Genomic DNA, 19,908 nt, shown 5'->3' with positions numbered 1-19,908 from the left:
TCTTGGTGTCCCTGGGAGGATGAGAGTTTGAGACCAGAACTGCAGGACATGTGGTACAGCAGTCCCAGATAAGATCAGACTGTTTACACTGATGGTGCACTCCTATAAGAGACCACCACATCTCTCCCCAGAGAAGTGAGACAGACAATTCTGTCACTAGCAAGGGCAGCGGAAAAAAACAGGTCAAGACTGCCCAGGTCCTGCTGGCAGGAATAGCTGAGCTGTATGTTAATCAGTGTAGTATAAAGTAGTACAAAACATGAATAAAACTCAAGCACCAAGGCGTAAATATAAATGTCCTTGTTGGTTTATTGTTTTTTGTATGTATGTAAGAAGCTTTATTGTACAACTTACACAACTTTAAAATGGAAAATGGTTAAAAATGTTTACAAAAAAGCATGTTCTTAGAAAATTTTGCTAGCATAAACATTGGGAGGAGGGAAGCAAAAAAAAAAAAAAGTCTTCAGTGTGCAAACGTTTTATAAAAATAGAAATACTAACTCTACAGGTAGCATTTCATGATAAATTATTTAAATAGCATATCTACACAATTATGTGATTAACTATTAAAATGGCAATGAGAAAAATAATTTATAAAAATACAAGCAATGGTATACAAGATGACTGGAAAAAATATAACACAACATTAGAAACTGCATTTGACATTTTTTTTTTCCAACACCATTTCCTTACTGGGAATACATTTTCTGCAAAGAAATTTTGACTATGTACAGCATTAACTTCTTAGTACTACAGTAGCTTTAAAGTTTGTTAGACATTTGAACTCTGCCTAATCCAAAGATTTTTCTCAGTTACACAACAATGAGGTAATATTTGTATGTAAAACTTTCACTGTTTTAATTTCTTTTCCTTTTCTGAAGAGACAAGGAAATATTATAGGTATAAGGATGCAGCCCCTTCCATTGGGGAAACCAGTCTTCTGCTAATGTACATCAAGCCCTCTCCCTCTTTTGCAAGATGCTCCTGAAATTCTATCTGGTCCATTAAGAATTCATTTTGTCACTGCACATTGCTAGTTACAATTAGTGTGCAGCAGCACAGACAGCCGGTTTGAACAGTCACTGACTACACTCATCATGATTCTCTCCGCAGGCTCCTCAGGGCAGGAATTCCGGTTTTGTGTCTGCCCCACTGACCAGTGGTCAAGCACCGCAGACACCTCCCAGCACTGAATCACCGCTCCACTGGTGACTGGCATTCCCTTGTCTCTAGTGCTGCAGATGGGCGACAGGAACTGCCACCATCTACAGGGACTTGCATTTCTGCCGTGCAGAACGGCTGCCTGCCGGGCTACCGACTGCCTCGCACAAAGAAAGGAAAAGTCAACGCTGAGCTCAGACTGAGAAAAACAAACATCCCATTCCCCACACCACCACTTTTCCCTGCACCTCAAAGCCTTTGTGGGAAAATTGCTCTTTGTAACAAATACATCACCACTAACTGCTCCAGACAAGATTTTTTTTCCCCCCTCTCAACTAAACCCCCTCTAGTTTCAATATAGAACAGAGTTAATAAATAATCTGTATTTACAATCTTACAGTCATAAAGACTTGTAACAATGATTAGGTGGATAGTCTTGACGCATTTCTTGTTACTTTAATCAGTTCCTCAGTTATTATAACATCAAGGATAGGTAAAAATAAATATTTTTTATGTTCAGTATTTTATCTACAGGCCCCTTCCCCTCCCCTCCAAAGAAGTGAGGGGTTTAAAGCATCTCTGGCATGTAGAAAAGGAATGTTTTCATTACTATTGTTTTTGTGCCTTTTTAACCATAAAAAGTGAAGCACGTGCTGGTTTCCTGAAAGTCAGCACAGTGCTCGCTGAGATGGTGGTGCTTTCTGGCACCATATCTGAAAGGAAACATTTAAAGGTAAGAAAGATCTGCATCTAATCAGGAAAAAACAGAATCTAATTGTAAATCCCAGTTCTTCCAAAGCTGGTGTGATCCAGTGTGCCAGTTTTTATCCTCTTTCCCCCTCCCACCATTGTAATCCATTTTAGGATCTCTCTTTTGTCCTGTGTAATAGAGCAGCTGATCTAGCTCACTATCGACAGAGTAAAAGGCTGTGTTTTCATCTGAAAGATATGACATACAGAGCAATAATAATTCCTCCAAGTTAAATTGATGTAAACCAAGGTAGCACAGCCATCATTAAAAAAATTTCTCTCCGCCTTGGAGTTCACCCTCCCACCCAAAACCCCTTTTCCCCACACAATGAAAGGTCTTCAGTTTAAGTAGTCCATAGCACATCCAAAGATGTTCTTTTTACAAAATGCTACTCCATGGGACCTCCAGTTAGAGAGGCAGTGACACTGCACTGTGATAAACAGCAAACAAATGTCTTTCCTACTGAAAGAAGTGTGCTTGTTCAGTGAAGATAATTCTCATTTGCAAGACACATTTGTTTCCTTCCACTTCAGCAGAGGTCAGATACCAAGTATGTTTTCACTTTCGTTCTCCCAAAAGCATTCTCTTGAGGCAGGTCATGTGTTTCGAGTCCACATTTACACAGAAAGAAGAAAGGAAGGAATAATATAACGGTCCCAGGATTTGTAAGGCTAAACGTTTCAGAAGGTGCAATACCAGCATTTTAAAATAGTCCCTGGATCCAATAACCTTGTGATTATGGATCTGTGAAAAAAAAAAAAAAAAGATACTTAAACTTTTCTGTGTATTATGCATGATTATGTCTAAGACATTAATCGCTAGAGACATTTGTAAAGAACACACTGGTAATGAAAACAGAAAGTGTTGAGGTACTCTCTCTTGAGTTAACTTCAGAGTCTAGCCTATGTAACCATTACATAATGAAGTAATAATTTAAGAAGACTGGGGCACCTGGAACTGGTCAGACACACTTATCTCCAATGAACTGGAAGAGTGCAACATATGGGCAACCTTCTACTTTGCTTGCTTTTAAGGAAATCAGGTTTCTGCATGTCAGACTGTACTCTCTTGCTTGCTAAAGTCAGTATTTTGTTTGTATTTTCACCCTGGACTTCATCAGCTGTGTTGATTCATTCTAGTCAGCATTTTAAAGGAGATTCAAGTACCAGATATGAAATATCTTAACATGGATTTCAGATACTTTGAAATAACAGTATGGCAATATACTTAGATTTTATACATTTAAACTTCTAACTGTGAAGAATTTATAAAAAAGGTGTCCTCTTTCTGCCTGCAGAACTTGCTTGACATCAAGCCATTAAAGATCATAGATGAACTTTTCCTTTTAGCTCTTATTTCCTGATCCATTCTATTTTTCTTGAGAGCAACTTTCTTGAACCAATTTATATATCATCTCTTAAATATAGTGTCTCCCTTACCTCTGCATTCATATTTAAGATCTGAGAAGAACACCATTTCTTGAGAGAAGACAAACAATCCTAGCCGACCACCAGCATAGGTTTTATCGTAGATTGGTCCCGAGTCTGCCATGATTTTCTTCCCTTCATACATTACAACCCTACAAAGAGACAGTAGGTCAGTCATCTTTGATAAGCTTCTGTCAGGTTCTACAGACACCCACTTTCCTTGTCATAGTTACTTAAGATAAAAGGATGATGCTCACCTGATGTAACCAGTCTTTGGTCTATGGCTAAGACGCCATCTGTATGCAGTGAAGTCTTTCCAGCCTATGTGACGAGGGTCATGCCACAAAGTTCTCACCTATGAAAGGATAGTTTTTATTAACCAAAGGGCTGTGATAACACAGCTATTATTTTGACATGAAGGTGCCTTGATGATCATGATTAGTAAAGGCTTAAAGTCATTAAGCACTGTAATTTGGTCTTTTGAAATCAACAGTATTTAAATTTACTTTTAAATAGGAAACTACTCCACAATTCCAGAAGCAATTGATTCACTGCTGCTGACAAGCCTGTCTGCAGCATACAATCCTGTTAATTTTATACAATATTTTGCATGACTGGGGATCATTACAAAGTTACTGGTCTTGCCAAGAAAACTATGCCAATCTGATCAGTGTGTGCAGAGCCCCTGTAAGTGTCTAACTTGTTGGAAAAACAGCCCGCTTTACAGTGCACAGAGCGAGTAATCAAGTGCCACTCTTACCTGGCCAGGAGTGTTGCCTGTGTGCCACAGAGCATTACGAAGGTGTTCTCCTGGACCAGTGGTAGAATTCACAACTTTGATGGAGAGACCTGAGTAGCCCTGAGCTTTGGTTGGTGTGGAGTCCCAGTAAGACTGAGTGATCTGCTTCCACATGACAACATAGAAACGACTGCTAGATTGGTAGCCAAATACAAAGCCAGCATAATCATCATCCCTCTCTGTATTGATGAAGAAGGTGCCACTGAAGTCCACAGCATTGAATTCATCAAAACCTGAGAGGGGGCATTAAAGGAGAAAATTTTAGGCACAGTTCTTTTGTGGTTATTAAACAATTCCTTCATAGTGTCTCGGGTTCTCACCTCCCCCCAACCTTAACCGACAAACAAGCAACAGTGTAATTCCTGTTAATTTTTCCCTTACCGACTGCAAGGCCAGGGTCACAGTTGACTGTCTGAACCAGTTCTTTGCCCTGGTGACGAACCACCCAGTTTGGATCATTTTGGGATGTTCCTTTGGGATCCAGGGGAATCATCTGGAATTTTCGGAAATCAGTTTCACTAATGTCCACATTTTCAGGGCAGATATCGTCGATGTCTGGCACACTGTCTTGGTCAAAGTCATCTTTGCAAGCATCTCCACGTCCATCACCTGCAGGACAAGTAATTTCACCATTATATCACTGTTGTTTGCTTCCAAATCTTACAACTTGGAGTTGAAATCTTAATTGCAGATCTCTGACTGCCCAGGTCCTGCTGGCAGGCACTACAGAAACCACAACAGCTACTGTATAAAATGCCCTTTTACTCCAGCTGCTGATAGTAACTCAGGAACAAGTTGAATATGTGGCCATTTTTACATTATTTTTCTTTTTTTTTTTACACCTGAGGAGCACTATAACAACAGTACAGACAATTATTTTTGTTACTTAAAAGTTTTTTTCCTATCCTAAATAGTGTCAAAAAATATAGCAAGCTATTGGAAGATGATCTTAAAAACATTACTATAATACTGGCCACCTTACCATCAGAATCAGCTTGATCTGGGTTGGCAACCAATCTGCAGTTATCTTTGTCATCTGGGATACCATCATTGTCATCATCATGGTCACAGGCGTCACCTTTTCCATCCTTATCATGGTCAGCTTGATTGGCATTGGGCACATAGGGGCAGTTATCAAGATTATTTTGATGGCCGTCTTCATCTATATCCTGGTTATTGTCGCACTGATCACCTATGAGGTCAGAATCAGTGTCTTCCTAAGAAAAAAAAAAACAACACGAAAACAAACATTTAAAAAACCCAGTTAAAGATAAGAAAGTAGAAAGGATCTTCAGGCGCTTTCCATCCTAAGGTGGGGAAGTAGTAAAGCAAGATACAAAGACATTTTATATTACCTGTTTAAATTCTTCAAGTAACACTTATTTTAGGCTACATGACCATACTACACTAGATTCCACTAATTTGCAACTGCTTTTCTAACCCTTCAAACATTCCAGTTATGTCCCTGAAGCTATTAAACTTAAAGCCTGTGCCATCCTGTCAAAGCTGTATCTACCTCTGCCTTCAGACGTTTTTGAACAAGCAATTTGTGAGTCTGGATTCCCCCCAGATTTTGTGAAGGAGAGTTTTTCAAGTGTCAGAATACACCTCTTCCTTGGAAAAAAGCAACCTGTGCTGCGTTCAGTTTACCAGTAGAAATGTTATTTTGAAACGCAGCTGTTTCAGACTTAAGGACAAAGCTTGAAGTGCAACTTTAAGTGAACACATCACCATAGGCTATGAACGGTGTAGTTCCTACCTACCTAGATTTCATACAATGCTCCCAGGACTTTCATATCCTTACTATGAGAATCACTTCAACTGACAAACCTATGAAATGTTTAGGAGACTAGTACACGCAGTAGTCTCCAAGATCTTCACTAGAGTTACTTTTCAGAAAATACCTAACGGCTGTTTGAACTGTGAGGTCATGTTATTTGATACAGGCATCATTTGGCAAATTAATAAGAATGATTGGTGACAAGTCAAAATAAAGCTGTAACCTGTTCAAATATTTTCTACAATATACTATATTTTTAATAGCATCCATCTTCTATTTATATAATGCAAATCCCCTACCTGGTCAGGATTGTGTTCCAGAGGACAGTTATCACACTGATCTCCAACACCATCCAAGTCTGTATCCCTCTGGTCTACATTGTAGACATATTGGCAGTTGTCCATTTCATTAAGGACCCCTGAAAAATTAAGGAGAGTTCATGAACATAAGTCAAACATCTAAATACTGCGAAGGACTGTATAAAGCCACACACTTTTAAATAAATTTCTGAAAGCATTTTGAGCAGCTTTTGAAAGCTTTGCACCTTGACTCATCACTAGCTCTGCCAAACTGTTCCCAAAGTGCACAGTGAATTTCCATTAGCTATAACTGCTACTTTAGTAGTCTTTGCGTCCTGAAACCACCAGACAAAAAAACAACCAAACACCTTTTGTGTGTTCAAGGCTGGTGGGAAATCAGTGGTACATTTGGTATAACTGATCAACCCATGATTAGAAAACCATCTAAAGGAGTCATTAGAGGCCACCTACCATCTCCATCAATATCGACCGCACATGCATCTCCTTCTCCATTGTTGTCAGTGTCTGTTTGATCAGGGTTGTGATTGTAGGGGCAGTTATCACAGCGGTCACCCACTTCATCCCTGTCATAGTCATACTGCTGTGGGTTGTAGATGAATGGACAGTTGTCCTGCAAGAGCAAGAAAGAAGTCAAGCTTTGAAAAGCATGAAATTAAAGCTTTAACCAGATTCTGCTTATGCTTGCACCACTATATGAAAGGAGAAATGAAAGGCAGAAAAGTGTTAAAACTAGGAAGCTTTCATCTCAAAACGCCCCATTGCCTGCACAAGTCTAAGAATGACTGAATAAAGATTAAGATTCACTTCCAAAGCTCAATCAGCTGCAGAACATTTGTCTGCATAGTTATGCATATCTAAAGGTTTTTAGGATAGCTGTCAGTGCCAGAAATTTCCTATGGTCCTCTCTTAATCTTAAGGTCAGAAGCTAGACCCCAGCCTTAGGAAGGGGAATGGGAGAGCTACATTCTCAAAAGCTGTTCTTTTGTGTTATCTTACCCGGTCATCAGGAATACCATCATCATCGTCATCATTGTCACAGGCATCACCAATCCCATCCTTATCATAGTCTTCCTGCCCAGAGTTGGGCAGATTAGGACAGTTATCCTAGAAAGGGCAGAGCAAACACATGTTTACTCCTGGCATGATTACAATAGGGTTTTAAGCAGGTAAAATCTAACTGTTGAGCAAAATCATAACACCTCAGTCAGATAGGTGTTATCTTACTGCAGCTCTCTCAATTTTATCTAGTCACTACTTTGAGGGTATGTGTTGGAAAGCCACATAATTTAAATCATTTTTAAAACAAAGATTTGGCTCCTTTTGAGAATCTTACCCCCGTTTTCTCCCCTAGAAGCAGATATTATGTCAGGGTAAAGCTGATATAAGTGTAGCCTAAACTAGATTATTTCTAGAATATTTATAACAAACATGCATAATTGTGTCAGGCTTCACTTTTTACCCATATTGCTAGAATATCTAAATCAATAGCAAGAATCTCCTAGCAAAACCTTGACAATGGTGTACCTACACACAAGGGTATTTTACCAGATTTATTTGCAGAGAGGATAGCTTAATAGCACTAACTAGATAGAGACTCACTTTATACCTCAAACATAACGTATTTTGTATATTTCTCAGCTAGGCTGTAATAACAGTAGATAGAAAAATGGGTAAACTTACTTTTTTACAGTGGTAAGTGGCATTGGCAACACAAACAAGATTCTCATTTGGCCATCCATCCAAGTCAGTATCTTCTCCACAGATTATGCCATTGCCAGCATAGCCTGGTTTACATTCACAGCGATACATGGGATCACTGAAGTGCCCAAGGTAATTGCATTTGGCATTCTTGTTGCAATCATGTGTTCCATCTGTGCATGGATTACGTGGCTTGCAGACCTAGGAGACCACACAGAAATTAGATTCACTGGAAACATCTTTTTATCCCTTGCTTTTCCCCAGAGATTCAAATAAAACATGGAGAATACATGCTTGATTTAATCAGATCCTTCAATCAGAAGAAAAAAAGAAAAAAGGAAAAACCTCATATATTACTTTGTTCCACACTCCAACTCCAGTAGCAGTCTTGGCACTTATTTTTCTTGTTCAAACTGTATTTACCTTCAAATGGAACTAATCACTAAAATACCTCTAGGGCACATATTGTTGGATCATAAGTGAATACTGATTGAATTACTCTCCTAAAATAATGTATAACATCTGAACCTGCCATAGTTGATTTTTTAAAACTCATTTTGAACTCCAGTAGAAATCACTTAATGCTCTACCTATTCTGAATCACAGAGGATGGTGTTTTGTTAAATGTACCATGTTCTTCCCTGAAATGCATAGATGCTTTCTGTTGTCTAGAAGCCTTCTAAGATTCCATAACCCAGAGCAGTTCTCAAGTTGACAATACCTGTTTATTAGCCATGGCATCCTCAACACTGCGACCAAATGGTTGTGTCCCAGTGAAACGTGGTGGACAAGGCAGACAGTTGTACCCAGGGTCAGTGTTCTCACATCTGTGCACTCCATTGAAGACAAAGCAGGCATCAGGAACCTCTTTGCACTGAAATGCAAGAGTTTGAGATAAAGGAGAACAACAGTTAGTGTTATAACACACTGGGATTTTATTCTCTTAGGATTCGTATTTTCTTTCACTACCTTTCAAGAGCCAAACTCTAGTTTTCTTACCTCATCAATATCTTGGCAGTGGACACCATCACCATGGTAGCCAGCAGGACAGTCACCACACTTCCAGGAGCCATCAGGGGAGCTGGTACATGTAGTCCCCGCAAAGCAGGGATTGGACAGACACCCATCTGAGAAACAAAGGAGAGAGCATCAAGATGATGGACACTTACCATGGTGCTACACTACTGTACTTGGCTGATATGCTGGTTTAAAATACTGGTACTTGTGTTTTACAGACTTATGTCTTTTTTTAATCAGTATTTTCAAGATTGTTCATGACCTTCAGATGTTTGAGAAAATGGATACTCACCAATTGGACAGTCCTGTTTGTTGCAGACTTGAGTGCCTTTAGCTTCACCTACACAAGTCTTCCCACCATACTGAGGCTCAGGATTATTGCAGAGACGGCTACGTTTTTGCAGTCCTCCTCCACATGTCACTGTGCAGGCATCCCATGGAGACCATGGTCCCCAGTTGCCATTAACTAAAGGAAGAGGGAAGGTAGAAGAGACGTATAGCTTTAAATTTGGTGGTACAAATAGTATCTATCTGACTAACAACTATTACTTTTCTAGTAAGAGCACTTCAGACATAAATGACAGAATTAATGGACTCCATGGAAGAGTTATAGAAAACAGTTTAGTTTCATCTAAACAGATCAGTTTCATCTGAAACTATCCTTGAGGTTTCACCTAGCCCACATCTAAGTTTAAAGAGAGAGGATTACTAGAAAGATTATATAGCAACTACTCAGGAAGTTCACCGTTTAAGCTACCAAATAGTAGTTACCACCTGGACACACTTACTTGGGCAAGGATCTTTCTGGCAGGATTTGTTTTCTCTTGCCTCACCCTCACAAGGTTTGCCATTCAGCTGTGGTACTGGAGAGTTGCAGAGACGAATTCTAGTGATAATGCCCGTGCCACAAGTGACAGAACATGATGACCATGGTGACCAGTGACTCCAGCCACCATCTTGTTTAACTACAAGAGAGAGATGTCTGTTATTGATAGAGTTTCTGAAGAACAGGCTTCAGCTGCACAGCACCTAGGACATAGCCAACATGAGAACTGTGCAAAGACTCCATATACATCAGATAATCTCAGCATTGTCACAGCTCAAGTTGTTTTGTCACTAAAGAAACTGCATATCTAAACTGGCCTTAAATCTCCTGGAAGCAGTGCCCAAATAGGCCTATTTACTGCATTAACTATCTGCTCCCCTTTAACTAATTAACACAAGTTCTTAAAGCTAGAAGCCAGTGCTCTGTCCCAGTGACAGGGCTACATGGGAATCTTTGGTGTTAACATTAAGCCAACAAAAGCAGCCTCTGTTTTATTACGGGTGTGAGCAGATGAAGTACTTACATCTCTTATCGCACTCCTGAAGGTGGCATGTCCGAGTCTGTACAGAAGACCCTTCACAGCGGTTATTGAGACTGTCACAGGATCGGCCTCTCTGCTGAATCCCATTCCCACAGGTCACAGAACATGAAGTCCATTCAGACCACGGAGACCATCCATCATCTGCATAGTCGCTAGCTGCAGAGGGATATCGCTCCAAATAAGAATCCAAGCATGCATTTTTCCATAGTCTTTTCTCCCCCCACCCCCTCCACCAAAAAGGACACAACTGTCCCCAAAAGCCACATGAATCTTCCTTTCTTGTACAAGATAAAGGCCACAAACTCAAAAGTTTCATTGCTCACATGCATCACTTAAGTGATTAACCTCAAAGAGGCATTCAGGCTAAACTTACACCAGTGATACAAGGTTATATCCAGTTGTGGCACACTTTAGAGCAGCCTGTGTCTATCTAGATGAAAACAAATGCTATAGAAATATGAGGGTATTGTTAAGTACTTACGCCAGCATCGGGGGCAGCACTCCCCATCAGGCACAGTGGCATTGGAACAAGGCATGAGAGGACAGGACACTTTCCGGCATATAGTGGCGGAGTTCTATAAAGAATTGTGAGAACCACAATAAGCAAGTGGAATGTAAACAATATCTGGAGCCTGGTTAAGTGATAAAGAGATCTTTTTGCAGCACTTAAAGACTCAATAGCACATCTAAAACAGACACTCTTGTATTTAGAGCTAATACAACTCAAGGCTACTCCCACATATTTTTAGTCAAACTTGATCTCATTCAAATTTTTACCCATTATTTTTCAGTCAAGAGCAGAAGTATTGGTTTTGCACAAGTTGATCAAGAGTAGCTACCAAATGCTGGCCAGACTAAAAGACTATCATGTGATACCCAAAGTATAAGGTCAGACTTCAAGGGAATGAAACAAGAATGAGAAGCCAAATTTCTTTTCAGTTAATATGGATTTAAGCTGATTATATGGTAAAGATAAAATGAGTTTAGTGGACTCTGCTCAAAAGCCATGAAATCTATAACTTATACTTAGAGGTCTTTGATCTTTAAGCCAAGCAGGCAGGGTAAGAACACCCACCTCCAATCTCAATGAGAGCTAAAGGGCAGCCTGGAGTTTTGCTTCTTGAAGGTAGCAGCTTGGTTAGGACACTCATGATTACTATTTTAATCTCCCCAAGCAAAAGACTACATTAAGGTAATTACAGTTAACATTGAGTAAGAGGGTTGGCTGGAAAGAGGCAAACACAGAAGTCACAGTATCATTTGCTGACTACAAGACAAAAAAACCCAACAAAATGTAGAGACCTATAAAAGCAAAAGCAGGTCTTGGTGAGGTGCTGTGGACTGCACATGTACAAATACTCAGCCTTTAGTTTGTAAGCAGCAGCAGGCTACTTAACCCATTCTTGCAGACTGGTACTCCAAGATGCTTTTATTAACGTATGCTTATAATTAAAGGGAACAAGCAAAGAGTTTAAAGAAACTCTGAAACACAAAACTGTATGTTTTGGTGTGCTTTTATGACCTTTCACAGAAGCAAAACACAAAGCATAAATATCTTGCCAGGTGATCCTGGGATTTAAACAGCTAAACTGAAATCTGGAAGGGATTGCTGTTCCATATAATCTGTAACAACTAATAGGACACAGCTAGAAGCAGATGTTAGACAAAGAAACACCTTGTAAGTTTAAGAGCCTTTACTGAGCACTAGAATGTCTTTTCCTACTAAGACAGCAGGAGGTTCAGTGAGGACAAAGTGGATCCAAAGTATTCCAGGAAGGAAAGCTGATAGTACTATAAATTTGTTCTATTGATGCTGACTTCCAGTTTACTTATGAGTTTATATAAAGAATACAGACATTCCCCAAAACAAGGAACTAAACATGCATTAACAGCTGTATCAGAGTGATACTTTATATAACTTTATACAGCTGTTGATGCACTGCTAATATAACACTGTATGAAAGCTGCCTTTATTCCAGAGATGTAGTAGGATGAAATAAACTAAATAATTCTCTGGATACTTTAGTATGCTCAGTCCAGTGTAGGATTCACGCTAACAAATAATGTAATTTAGAAAAATCTGTTAATTTCAGCTCATTAACTTATATACAGAGGATTTATGAATGTAAGGAATATTACCTGACAGGTGCATTCAGTGCAGCTGTCAATGGTCCACTCTTCTTTATTTTTGTGCAAGATTCCATTATGAATGCATACTCCAGGAGTGATCTGGACCACTTTGGCAATGAGTTCATTTTCTTCAGTCTTGCAGGAGGAGAGAAGATATTTAGAAGTTAATACAGAAAACACCCTTTTCCACAACAGTCAAAGTTGTTACTGTTTATCCAGGTTGTCAATGTACAGGTTTTAATTCATTCACTAACTGCCAGTTATGAAAGGTATAATGAATTTAACCAACACTCACCACTTTGCGAACTCTGTCTTGAAGTGTTGTAACCATGGATCGGAGCCCTTGCAGCTCCACAAACATATTTGTTAGTTCATCACAGGAAAAACCACAGACTGCTTGGATGTCCTTTGTTTTATGGCCAATGTAATTAGTGCGGATAGCTGGGCTGGAACCATTGATGGGGTTGTCCAGAGTAATGATTGCATTAGTGGCTAAAAGACAAAAGCGTAAAGTAAATGCATTTTTTACCATGTGCATTTATCATTCCAGGGTAACACCTGCTAAGCAGCTGCCACCAGCTTCATTAGGGTGCCTGCAGAATCTTATTTCTTACGCAACATGGATTTGCGTGTCAGCATACCTCTGAGTTCTGTTTCAACTTGTCTTTCTAAGGTAATGAGGAATCTTATTTTTAATAGGTCATTGGATTCAAGAGATTGCAAACTTACAGCTGGAGCAGCCTTTGTTCCTCAGGATAGTTTCCAGAGTTGTTCCAAACACAAACCGCACATTCTGCAGCAGTCCCTGTGGACAGAGGAAGAATTACAGCTACTTGCAGTGATTGCAAGGGAAAGGGGTTCAGCTTGCATGGAGAGAGCTTGTAGGCATTTAAGGTCACATAAGATCATGAAAAGTCATTGCATGACAGACAGATGGCAAAATGAAATATGTTGCTTTATTCTCCTTAATGATAACAAGCCCTGTTTCCTAACATTCTCATCCTTGACCACAAGGACCTGGCAGCTCTCCAGGCAGGAAGGGAAAAAACCATGAATTCCTGAATCTCATATAGGAAGCTGAGCAATGAAGCTACAACTATGTGTCTGGAAGCTTCAGTGCCTTCTTATTGCTGCAGAAAGTTCTATCCCTGCAAATCTGATGCTTCACCCTTCAGACTCCATTATTAAGTTTAGAAGTTTAGTAGATTTAGAAGTGGTCCATATCAGATGTACACAAATGAGACAGCGGTGGAACCCTTTCTCCATATTACCCATGTCTTTGTAGCTTTTTAGGCTGGTTGAGCAGCTAACGCAGCTTCAAGGCAGATGACTGACAACACAAGGAAAAAACATAAGTGAAAGTCTTACCTGGAAGTTGTCATTGACTCCTCCTTTGGCAATACGGAGCCTGGCACTGCTGGCCAGGTCCCTAGTGAAAATGTTCTGGATGGGGATGTCCAGTTCAGCATTCTCCATTTTCTCACACCCCACATAGAGCTGAGCCCGGTCCTCTTGCACAAACAAGGTGATGTTCTTCCAGTGTCCTGTAGCCAGCAAGGCATCCTCTACTGACACTAACTGCTGCTTGCCATCACCAGAAAGGCTCAGGTCCAGGGTGCCTGCCTTGCCATTTGATACTAGACTGAAGACATGGCCAGAGCCATCCTTCTGCTCCACAGACAGCAGTGTCCCTCTACTCTTCTTGGCTTGCCGAAGATTGGCCAGGAGAATGAAGCCCTTCTCAGCATGAATGGCATCTAATAAGTCTTGGAACTTGGAGTCAGGGACAGCAGGAATGCGACTGGCATCTTCAATGCGGTAAGCAGGGCTTGAGGGTTCTGGTCCCTTCACCAGATGCACCCCGGGTGCCCGGCGCCCAGCTCCCTTCCGGATGAAACCAATGAGCTCAAAGAGATCGAAGACACTGTTATCATCACTCCTGGACTCTGCAGGGAGACCAGAACAAGCATCATGAGCAAGAGAGAAGAAGACACTGAGCAGATACATTTCTCCCAAGATTGCTTAACATACTGGCTTGTGGCGCACACCACGCAAGGCACAGCGCCTCGTGTAAGAGCGCGGCCAGTAGCTCCGGTGGTTCAGCAGTCCCACCAGAAGCTGCTGAGTGGCAGCACATGTGCATTCTTGTACAGGAGCCAGTCGGCACAGGAGTGCCAGGTACCCACTGACTGACACACAAAGGTAGCAGCCGTTCTAGCACCTCGTTGGACTCCAGCAGAGTAGAAATAGACATCAGGAGCCCAGACTGCCATATTCCCATGCTTGGATAGAGCAAAGTGAGCTGGCTTGCTCCAGTTGGGCAACAGCAAACACTCTATATATATATATATATATATATATATAGCAGCTCCATTATAGCACCATGACAGCAGCCTACTGCCCCATTCTTTCTTCAGCCAGCCCCTACATTGCGTTCCCCTTTCCTGTGCCCAACACAGAAGCGGACAAGCTATGTGCTCAAGACCTGGAGACTATGTTTCTCTTTCTGCAAGTTACACAAATGCCACACCAGAGATAGTCTCCTGTCCCCAACCAGATGATGCTCAGGTTAAAAAGCTTTTGTTCACTGAAAGCTTTGGAGCTCTTCACCAAGTACAAGTTCACTGCCTAAATCAAGAACTGTTGTTTTTTTGGTTTTTTCCCCCTTCCCTGACCGCTCCGAGTATCAGCGCAGAGCTGCGCTTACCTGCGGTGCGCTTGGACCCCGAGACGCCGAGCGTGAGGAGGAGAAAGAGAACAGTCGCTGGCCCCATGGCAAAGGTCTGTCTCTGAACCAGCCTAGGGACAGTCAGAAGGAAGAAGGTCACGTACCGCTCAGCGCACCGACCCCAGCGTTCCCCGCCGGCAGGACGGCTGTGCAGCGGGGACGGGGCAGTTGATCCCCACGCCCCGCAGGGGACAGCGAGCGCGGCGGGAGCCTCTTCAGCACTTACCTCCGGGGAGAGCGATCCGGGCGGGCAGGGCCGGCCTCCCGCACCTCCGGCTACGGGCGGCCGATATCCCGGGGCGGCGCTGGCTGTCGGGGCGGCGCTGGCTGTCGGGGCGGCGGCTCCGGGCGGTCCTGCGGGCAGCACGAGCGCTCCCGGGCACTGCCGGCACCCGCCGCCGCGCGCGCCTTTAAAGGGTGGCTCGCATTCCTGGGCGCGCGGCGGGCCAATCAGCGGCGGCGGGGCAGGAAGCGGGAGGCGGGCGCCGGTGGCTGCGCGGCCAGAGACAACTTTCCACAGGGGCGGGACGGGACGGGCCGGGGCTGCTGCGGGTCCCGCTGCGCCCCGCTGGCCGGGGAGCGGGCGGCAGCGCCGCTTGGGGGCGCCCCGCGAGCTCGTACAGCGCTTGCTGGCGGAGCCCGTCGGCCGCCCTCCGGCCCCGCGCTGTCGCTTTCCCCGACAGCAGCGGGGAGCCGCGGCGAGGCCGTCAGGGGTCCTGGACCCCCGAACTCGCGGTGAACCGCGCCTGGCACCCGCTCCGCGCCTGCCCCGCTGCCCGCCCGGCGCCCCAGCCCTGCCCTCCGGCCCCTTGGCTCCTGGCCGCTCGTACTGGCCCCAGCCCCGCGCAGCGGCGTCAGCCTGTCCGGCCCTCGCTGTGCCCGCCAGCCGGCCGTGCCCCCGCAGCCGGCGGGCACCCCGGGGCGGCGCCTGGGGGGCGGACCCGGCGCAGGTGTCCGCCGGCCGGCGGGGCGCAGGGAGGTGCTGCCCAACGCCGCTGCCTCCGGCTGCCCCGAGTCACTTAGCGAAAGCAATCTTCACTTAATTAACTTAATTAGCTTAATTAGAAGTTGCTCTTCCGGCCTAGTGGTGACAATGCACAGCACAGGGGACATTTGGCCCACGAAAGGGAGAGTAACATAAATTCTTGTTAGCTCGTTGTGTCCAGTCTTGGGAAGGGCACGGGCCGGGTGTGGGGGAAGAGAGGGTTTGGGGGTAGGGGAGCCTGGCACCTTCTTCCCACCCCACTTCTCCTGGTCACTGGGGAATGGTGCATGGGGATGACCCTCGGTTAACGACTTCCTCACGGAATGAAGTGACTAACGCTGTTCTGCTGCTGAGAATCTCCAGCAGCAGCTTTGTTTAATGAGCAAAATGATTAATGCTACTTCAGCCAAGAATTTCCCATGTAATCCGATTTCAGGTAAGAGGAAAGCTTCTAAAGGTTAAAAAGGCAGGTTCTCTACGTCATGTCGTACTCTGTGTGACCAAAAGTAACTTGAGTGTGTCAAACAGCTTTGAAGTAATCAAATTCCAAAAATGGTTAATTCCTCTGCATTCCCTGGCCTTTGTATGCTTGGCATGTGCTTCTGTGGAAAGCCGAGTGTCAGCGAATGAGAAGGCTCTCGTCAGGCGATTGCGTGTGTGGGGAGGGAAAATCGGAGTGAGCTTGGCAACCCCAAGCAGTGACTGAGTTGGACTCTAAACTGAACTTTGTAAAACACATCAGGCAATCGGACTGGCTAATGTATGAGAAGGTGTTACTGCTCTGCAGATTATCCTAGGAAATGCCTTGAGAAATTCTTGACCCAAAGAACGAGATAGCTGCAGAGTTGTGTATGTTAGGGTAAAGCCAAAATGATTGTCTGCCCTTTTAACTTAAGAGATAGAGTGTACCATCTGAAGTAGGCCTCTTTATTGTATAATGATTCATAGAAGAAAATCTTTAAGTGTCTCAAGATAAAAAACCGAGAGAGGAGAGAAATGATGGTGATGATGAGAACCCTGTCAGGAAAAAAAAATCAGTGAGAGAGCAACAAAGAGACACTGACTGGTTTGCTCCTACCTGACCAGGTTTAATTCACAGGTAATTCTCAGTGGTTAGCCCACTAAGCCCTTTACATACCAGTGAGTTTCTCTGATGGATAGTCTCATGGAAGCCAAAGGAGCTGCTGCTCATGTGAGCTTGTGTCTTGGAGCCTGAGATGTTGTCTTCAGGCTTTTCTTCATGTGGCAGTAAGTCAAGTTGAGGTTAGATTTGAAAGGCAGTGAGAGAACCTCAGAAGTGTTTTTATAATAAGTGAGGAGATTTGGGCCAGCAACCAGGAACCATCCACTTCAAAATGAAAAAAACATGTCCAAAGTTTCTCTCTTATTTCATCCAAAGGTGTGTGGATGAATCTGTAATCTTTTATCAGAATACTCCAGCTTGATGAGTATTGTGAGATTTTGTAACTTGGATCCATCTTTAAATTTTAAAGAATGCCTTTAAAACATGGATTGAACTTTGAACTATCTGATTACACCAGAAATACACCACAATGATTGAAGTCAAAATCTGACCCATAATTTCAGCACGTCCTACGCTTCCAAGTTCAAATTCTTATCACAGTGTGTAAACCTGGCTTTGATGACTTCCGTGGAGCTAACACTAATTTATACCCATGTAGCTGATGCCAGAATTTGACATTAGTAGGCAAGAGATGACTGACTTGTTGAAACACTTTTAGTGGAACTTACCTGTTGTCATTTGGATGTGTTCAAGAAAGTGAACTCTGTTAAAACTGGTAGCCAGGTCTTGGGAGTGCATGGAAGTTTTGTGTGCTCAATCCATGGTTTACTCTCTTGCCATGAATTCCGGAGTCACGTCCTTTTCCTTACTTTCTTTTGAGTTCAGGATCCTTTTATATTTTCGTTGAATATTCATTGCAGATTGTATTTAGACATCCAAAGTTTCTTAGTATTGCTTCAAGACTGTAAAGTGGTTGGAAAAAGTAATGGACATTCAGTAAGTATTTGAGAGAACAAATGGTTTCATCTCCATGAATGTAAATGTGGTCTCATTCCATTTTAGTCGTCTCAGACTTCATTATTGTGTTCATGATACCCTCAGAATTTGAATAATTAATTTCTATTGCAGTACCATGCATTTAATCGGTGATATATATATAGAAGTAATCTGGACTCTTGCAGTTATTGTGCACAGGATAATTTTGCTTACTGCATAAAGCCTTAAGTGAAAAATGTCCAATCTTTTTATAAAGTCTTTATTAACTTGAACAAACAGATTAATTTTCAGTGGGAGGGATGGAATGGAAGTATGGATAAGAGTATGGCTTCTGAAGTGCCAATGTCGGAAGTAAAATCTGAAGAAACGTAGAGCTGGATCTTCAACTTGTCTGAACTCAGTAATAGCTCGGATTTTATACTAGTTGAGGTTATTTTGCTCCCTTCTTGCAATCAGTGTCCTCTTTCTTCATTGGACTCTATGATTGTGAGGGTCTCTTCCAACTAAAATGTTTCTACGATTCCATGAATCTCAGTGGAAAGCTGAAGAGCAAAGCGAATGTGATATATCATATCATATCATCATATCATATCATCATATCATATCATCATATCATATCATCATATCATATCATCATATCATATCATCATATCATATATCATATCATATATCATATCATCATAGCACATCACATCATATTGTATCATATTATATCACATCGTATCATATCACACAGTGTTTCATGTCCATAAGCATAATGGTAAAGTACAAGAAACAATAGTAGATCTGTAAGGACAATAATATGTAAATTTAGGAAAAGAATCCATCAGTGTGGTTTCAAGTATGGTTTGATTCTAGGGCAAGCCACAAAGAAATGCAAAGTAGCTATAACAGAAGAAGTGAACTTTTCTCTAGGTAAGATCTGCTATCTAGAATGTCTTTATAATGTTATCTCCTAGCACACAGAAAGAGATTTATTTTTTAATTTAAAGTTACATAAATGTAAGAAGGAATCTTAATAACTTATGATGAAACTGTAGTTTAGGTGTAATAGGAGGGACAATGTACGTTGGAATGATGCTACTGAAATGCATGTTATTAAAACAATTCACATCAGTTTATCACGTTTTAGTCACATAGAAGGAGAGCTTTAAAAGTATATAATATGCCTTTTATTAAGGTATAAAGTAAATGTATAGAAACATATAAATATATGAAATATCAACTTCATGGCATTGAAGATACAGAGAGTTGAGTTGTTTATTATTATTATTTTACAATTTAGCAGAGGTCTAATCAATTTTTAAAATCACAAAATTGTTTTGGTTCATTGTTGGTGGAATTCATTTTGCCTGCCACATGGAAGGTAGACTTTTTCTTCCACATTTGTGGCTTATGTCCTTCCTCTGTTAAGTAGAATCTTCAGACGATCTCATTTATTTCAGGGTATGAATCCCCTCCTAGAGGTGCTATGTGTTTCCTAAAGGAACAGCTAACTAGTATAATTCTAGTGGCTAAAGTCAGATGAGAGGGACGTCACCATTTACGACTATCTGTGGCATATGCTCTGTTGGTGTTCACTGTGCTGCAGGAAAGACGCCAATAGTTTGCTTCCAGAGGAGACCGATACCTGTTGGAGGAGTGTGGGTTTGAACGCAAGGCAGAACCTGTCCCCTCTAGGGTGGAATCCAGGTCATCGTTGTTCAGCAAATGTATGTCACGTCT

At 42.2% G+C, this 19,908-nt stretch overlaps 1 protein-coding gene across 1 annotated transcript; it reads right to left on the bottom strand.

Annotated features, from left to right (window-relative positions):
• Positions 1 to 1,770: 1,770 nt before the first annotated feature.
• On the bottom strand, positions 1,771 to 15,224 carry THBS1 (thrombospondin 1; the record flags this gene model as incomplete). Its single annotated transcript, XM_080345249.1, has 22 exons — positions 1,771 to 1,874; positions 2,008 to 2,100; positions 3,352 to 3,491; positions 3,597 to 3,694; positions 4,100 to 4,371; positions 4,520 to 4,747; positions 5,121 to 5,355; positions 6,218 to 6,336; positions 6,689 to 6,848; positions 7,235 to 7,342; positions 7,919 to 8,137; positions 8,658 to 8,810; positions 8,936 to 9,063; positions 9,246 to 9,419; positions 9,742 to 9,918; positions 10,303 to 10,476; positions 10,802 to 10,895; positions 12,460 to 12,585; positions 12,746 to 12,942; positions 13,180 to 13,255; positions 13,819 to 14,396; positions 15,158 to 15,224. The coding sequence occupies 22 exons, from the start codon at positions 15,222 to 15,224 to the stop codon at positions 1,771 to 1,773; spliced, it is 3,720 nt and encodes a 1,239-aa protein (XP_080201375.1).
• Positions 15,225 to 19,908: the final 4,684 nt, after the last annotated feature.

Source organism: Nesoenas mayeri (genome assembly GCF_963082525.1).
Source record: "Nesoenas mayeri genome assembly, chromosome: 5".
Classification (NCBI taxonomy): Eukaryota; Metazoa; Chordata; class Aves; order Columbiformes; family Columbidae; genus Nesoenas; species Nesoenas mayeri.
Note: the sequence above shows the minus strand (reverse complement) of the source record. Positions and strands in the feature narration are given on the sequence as shown.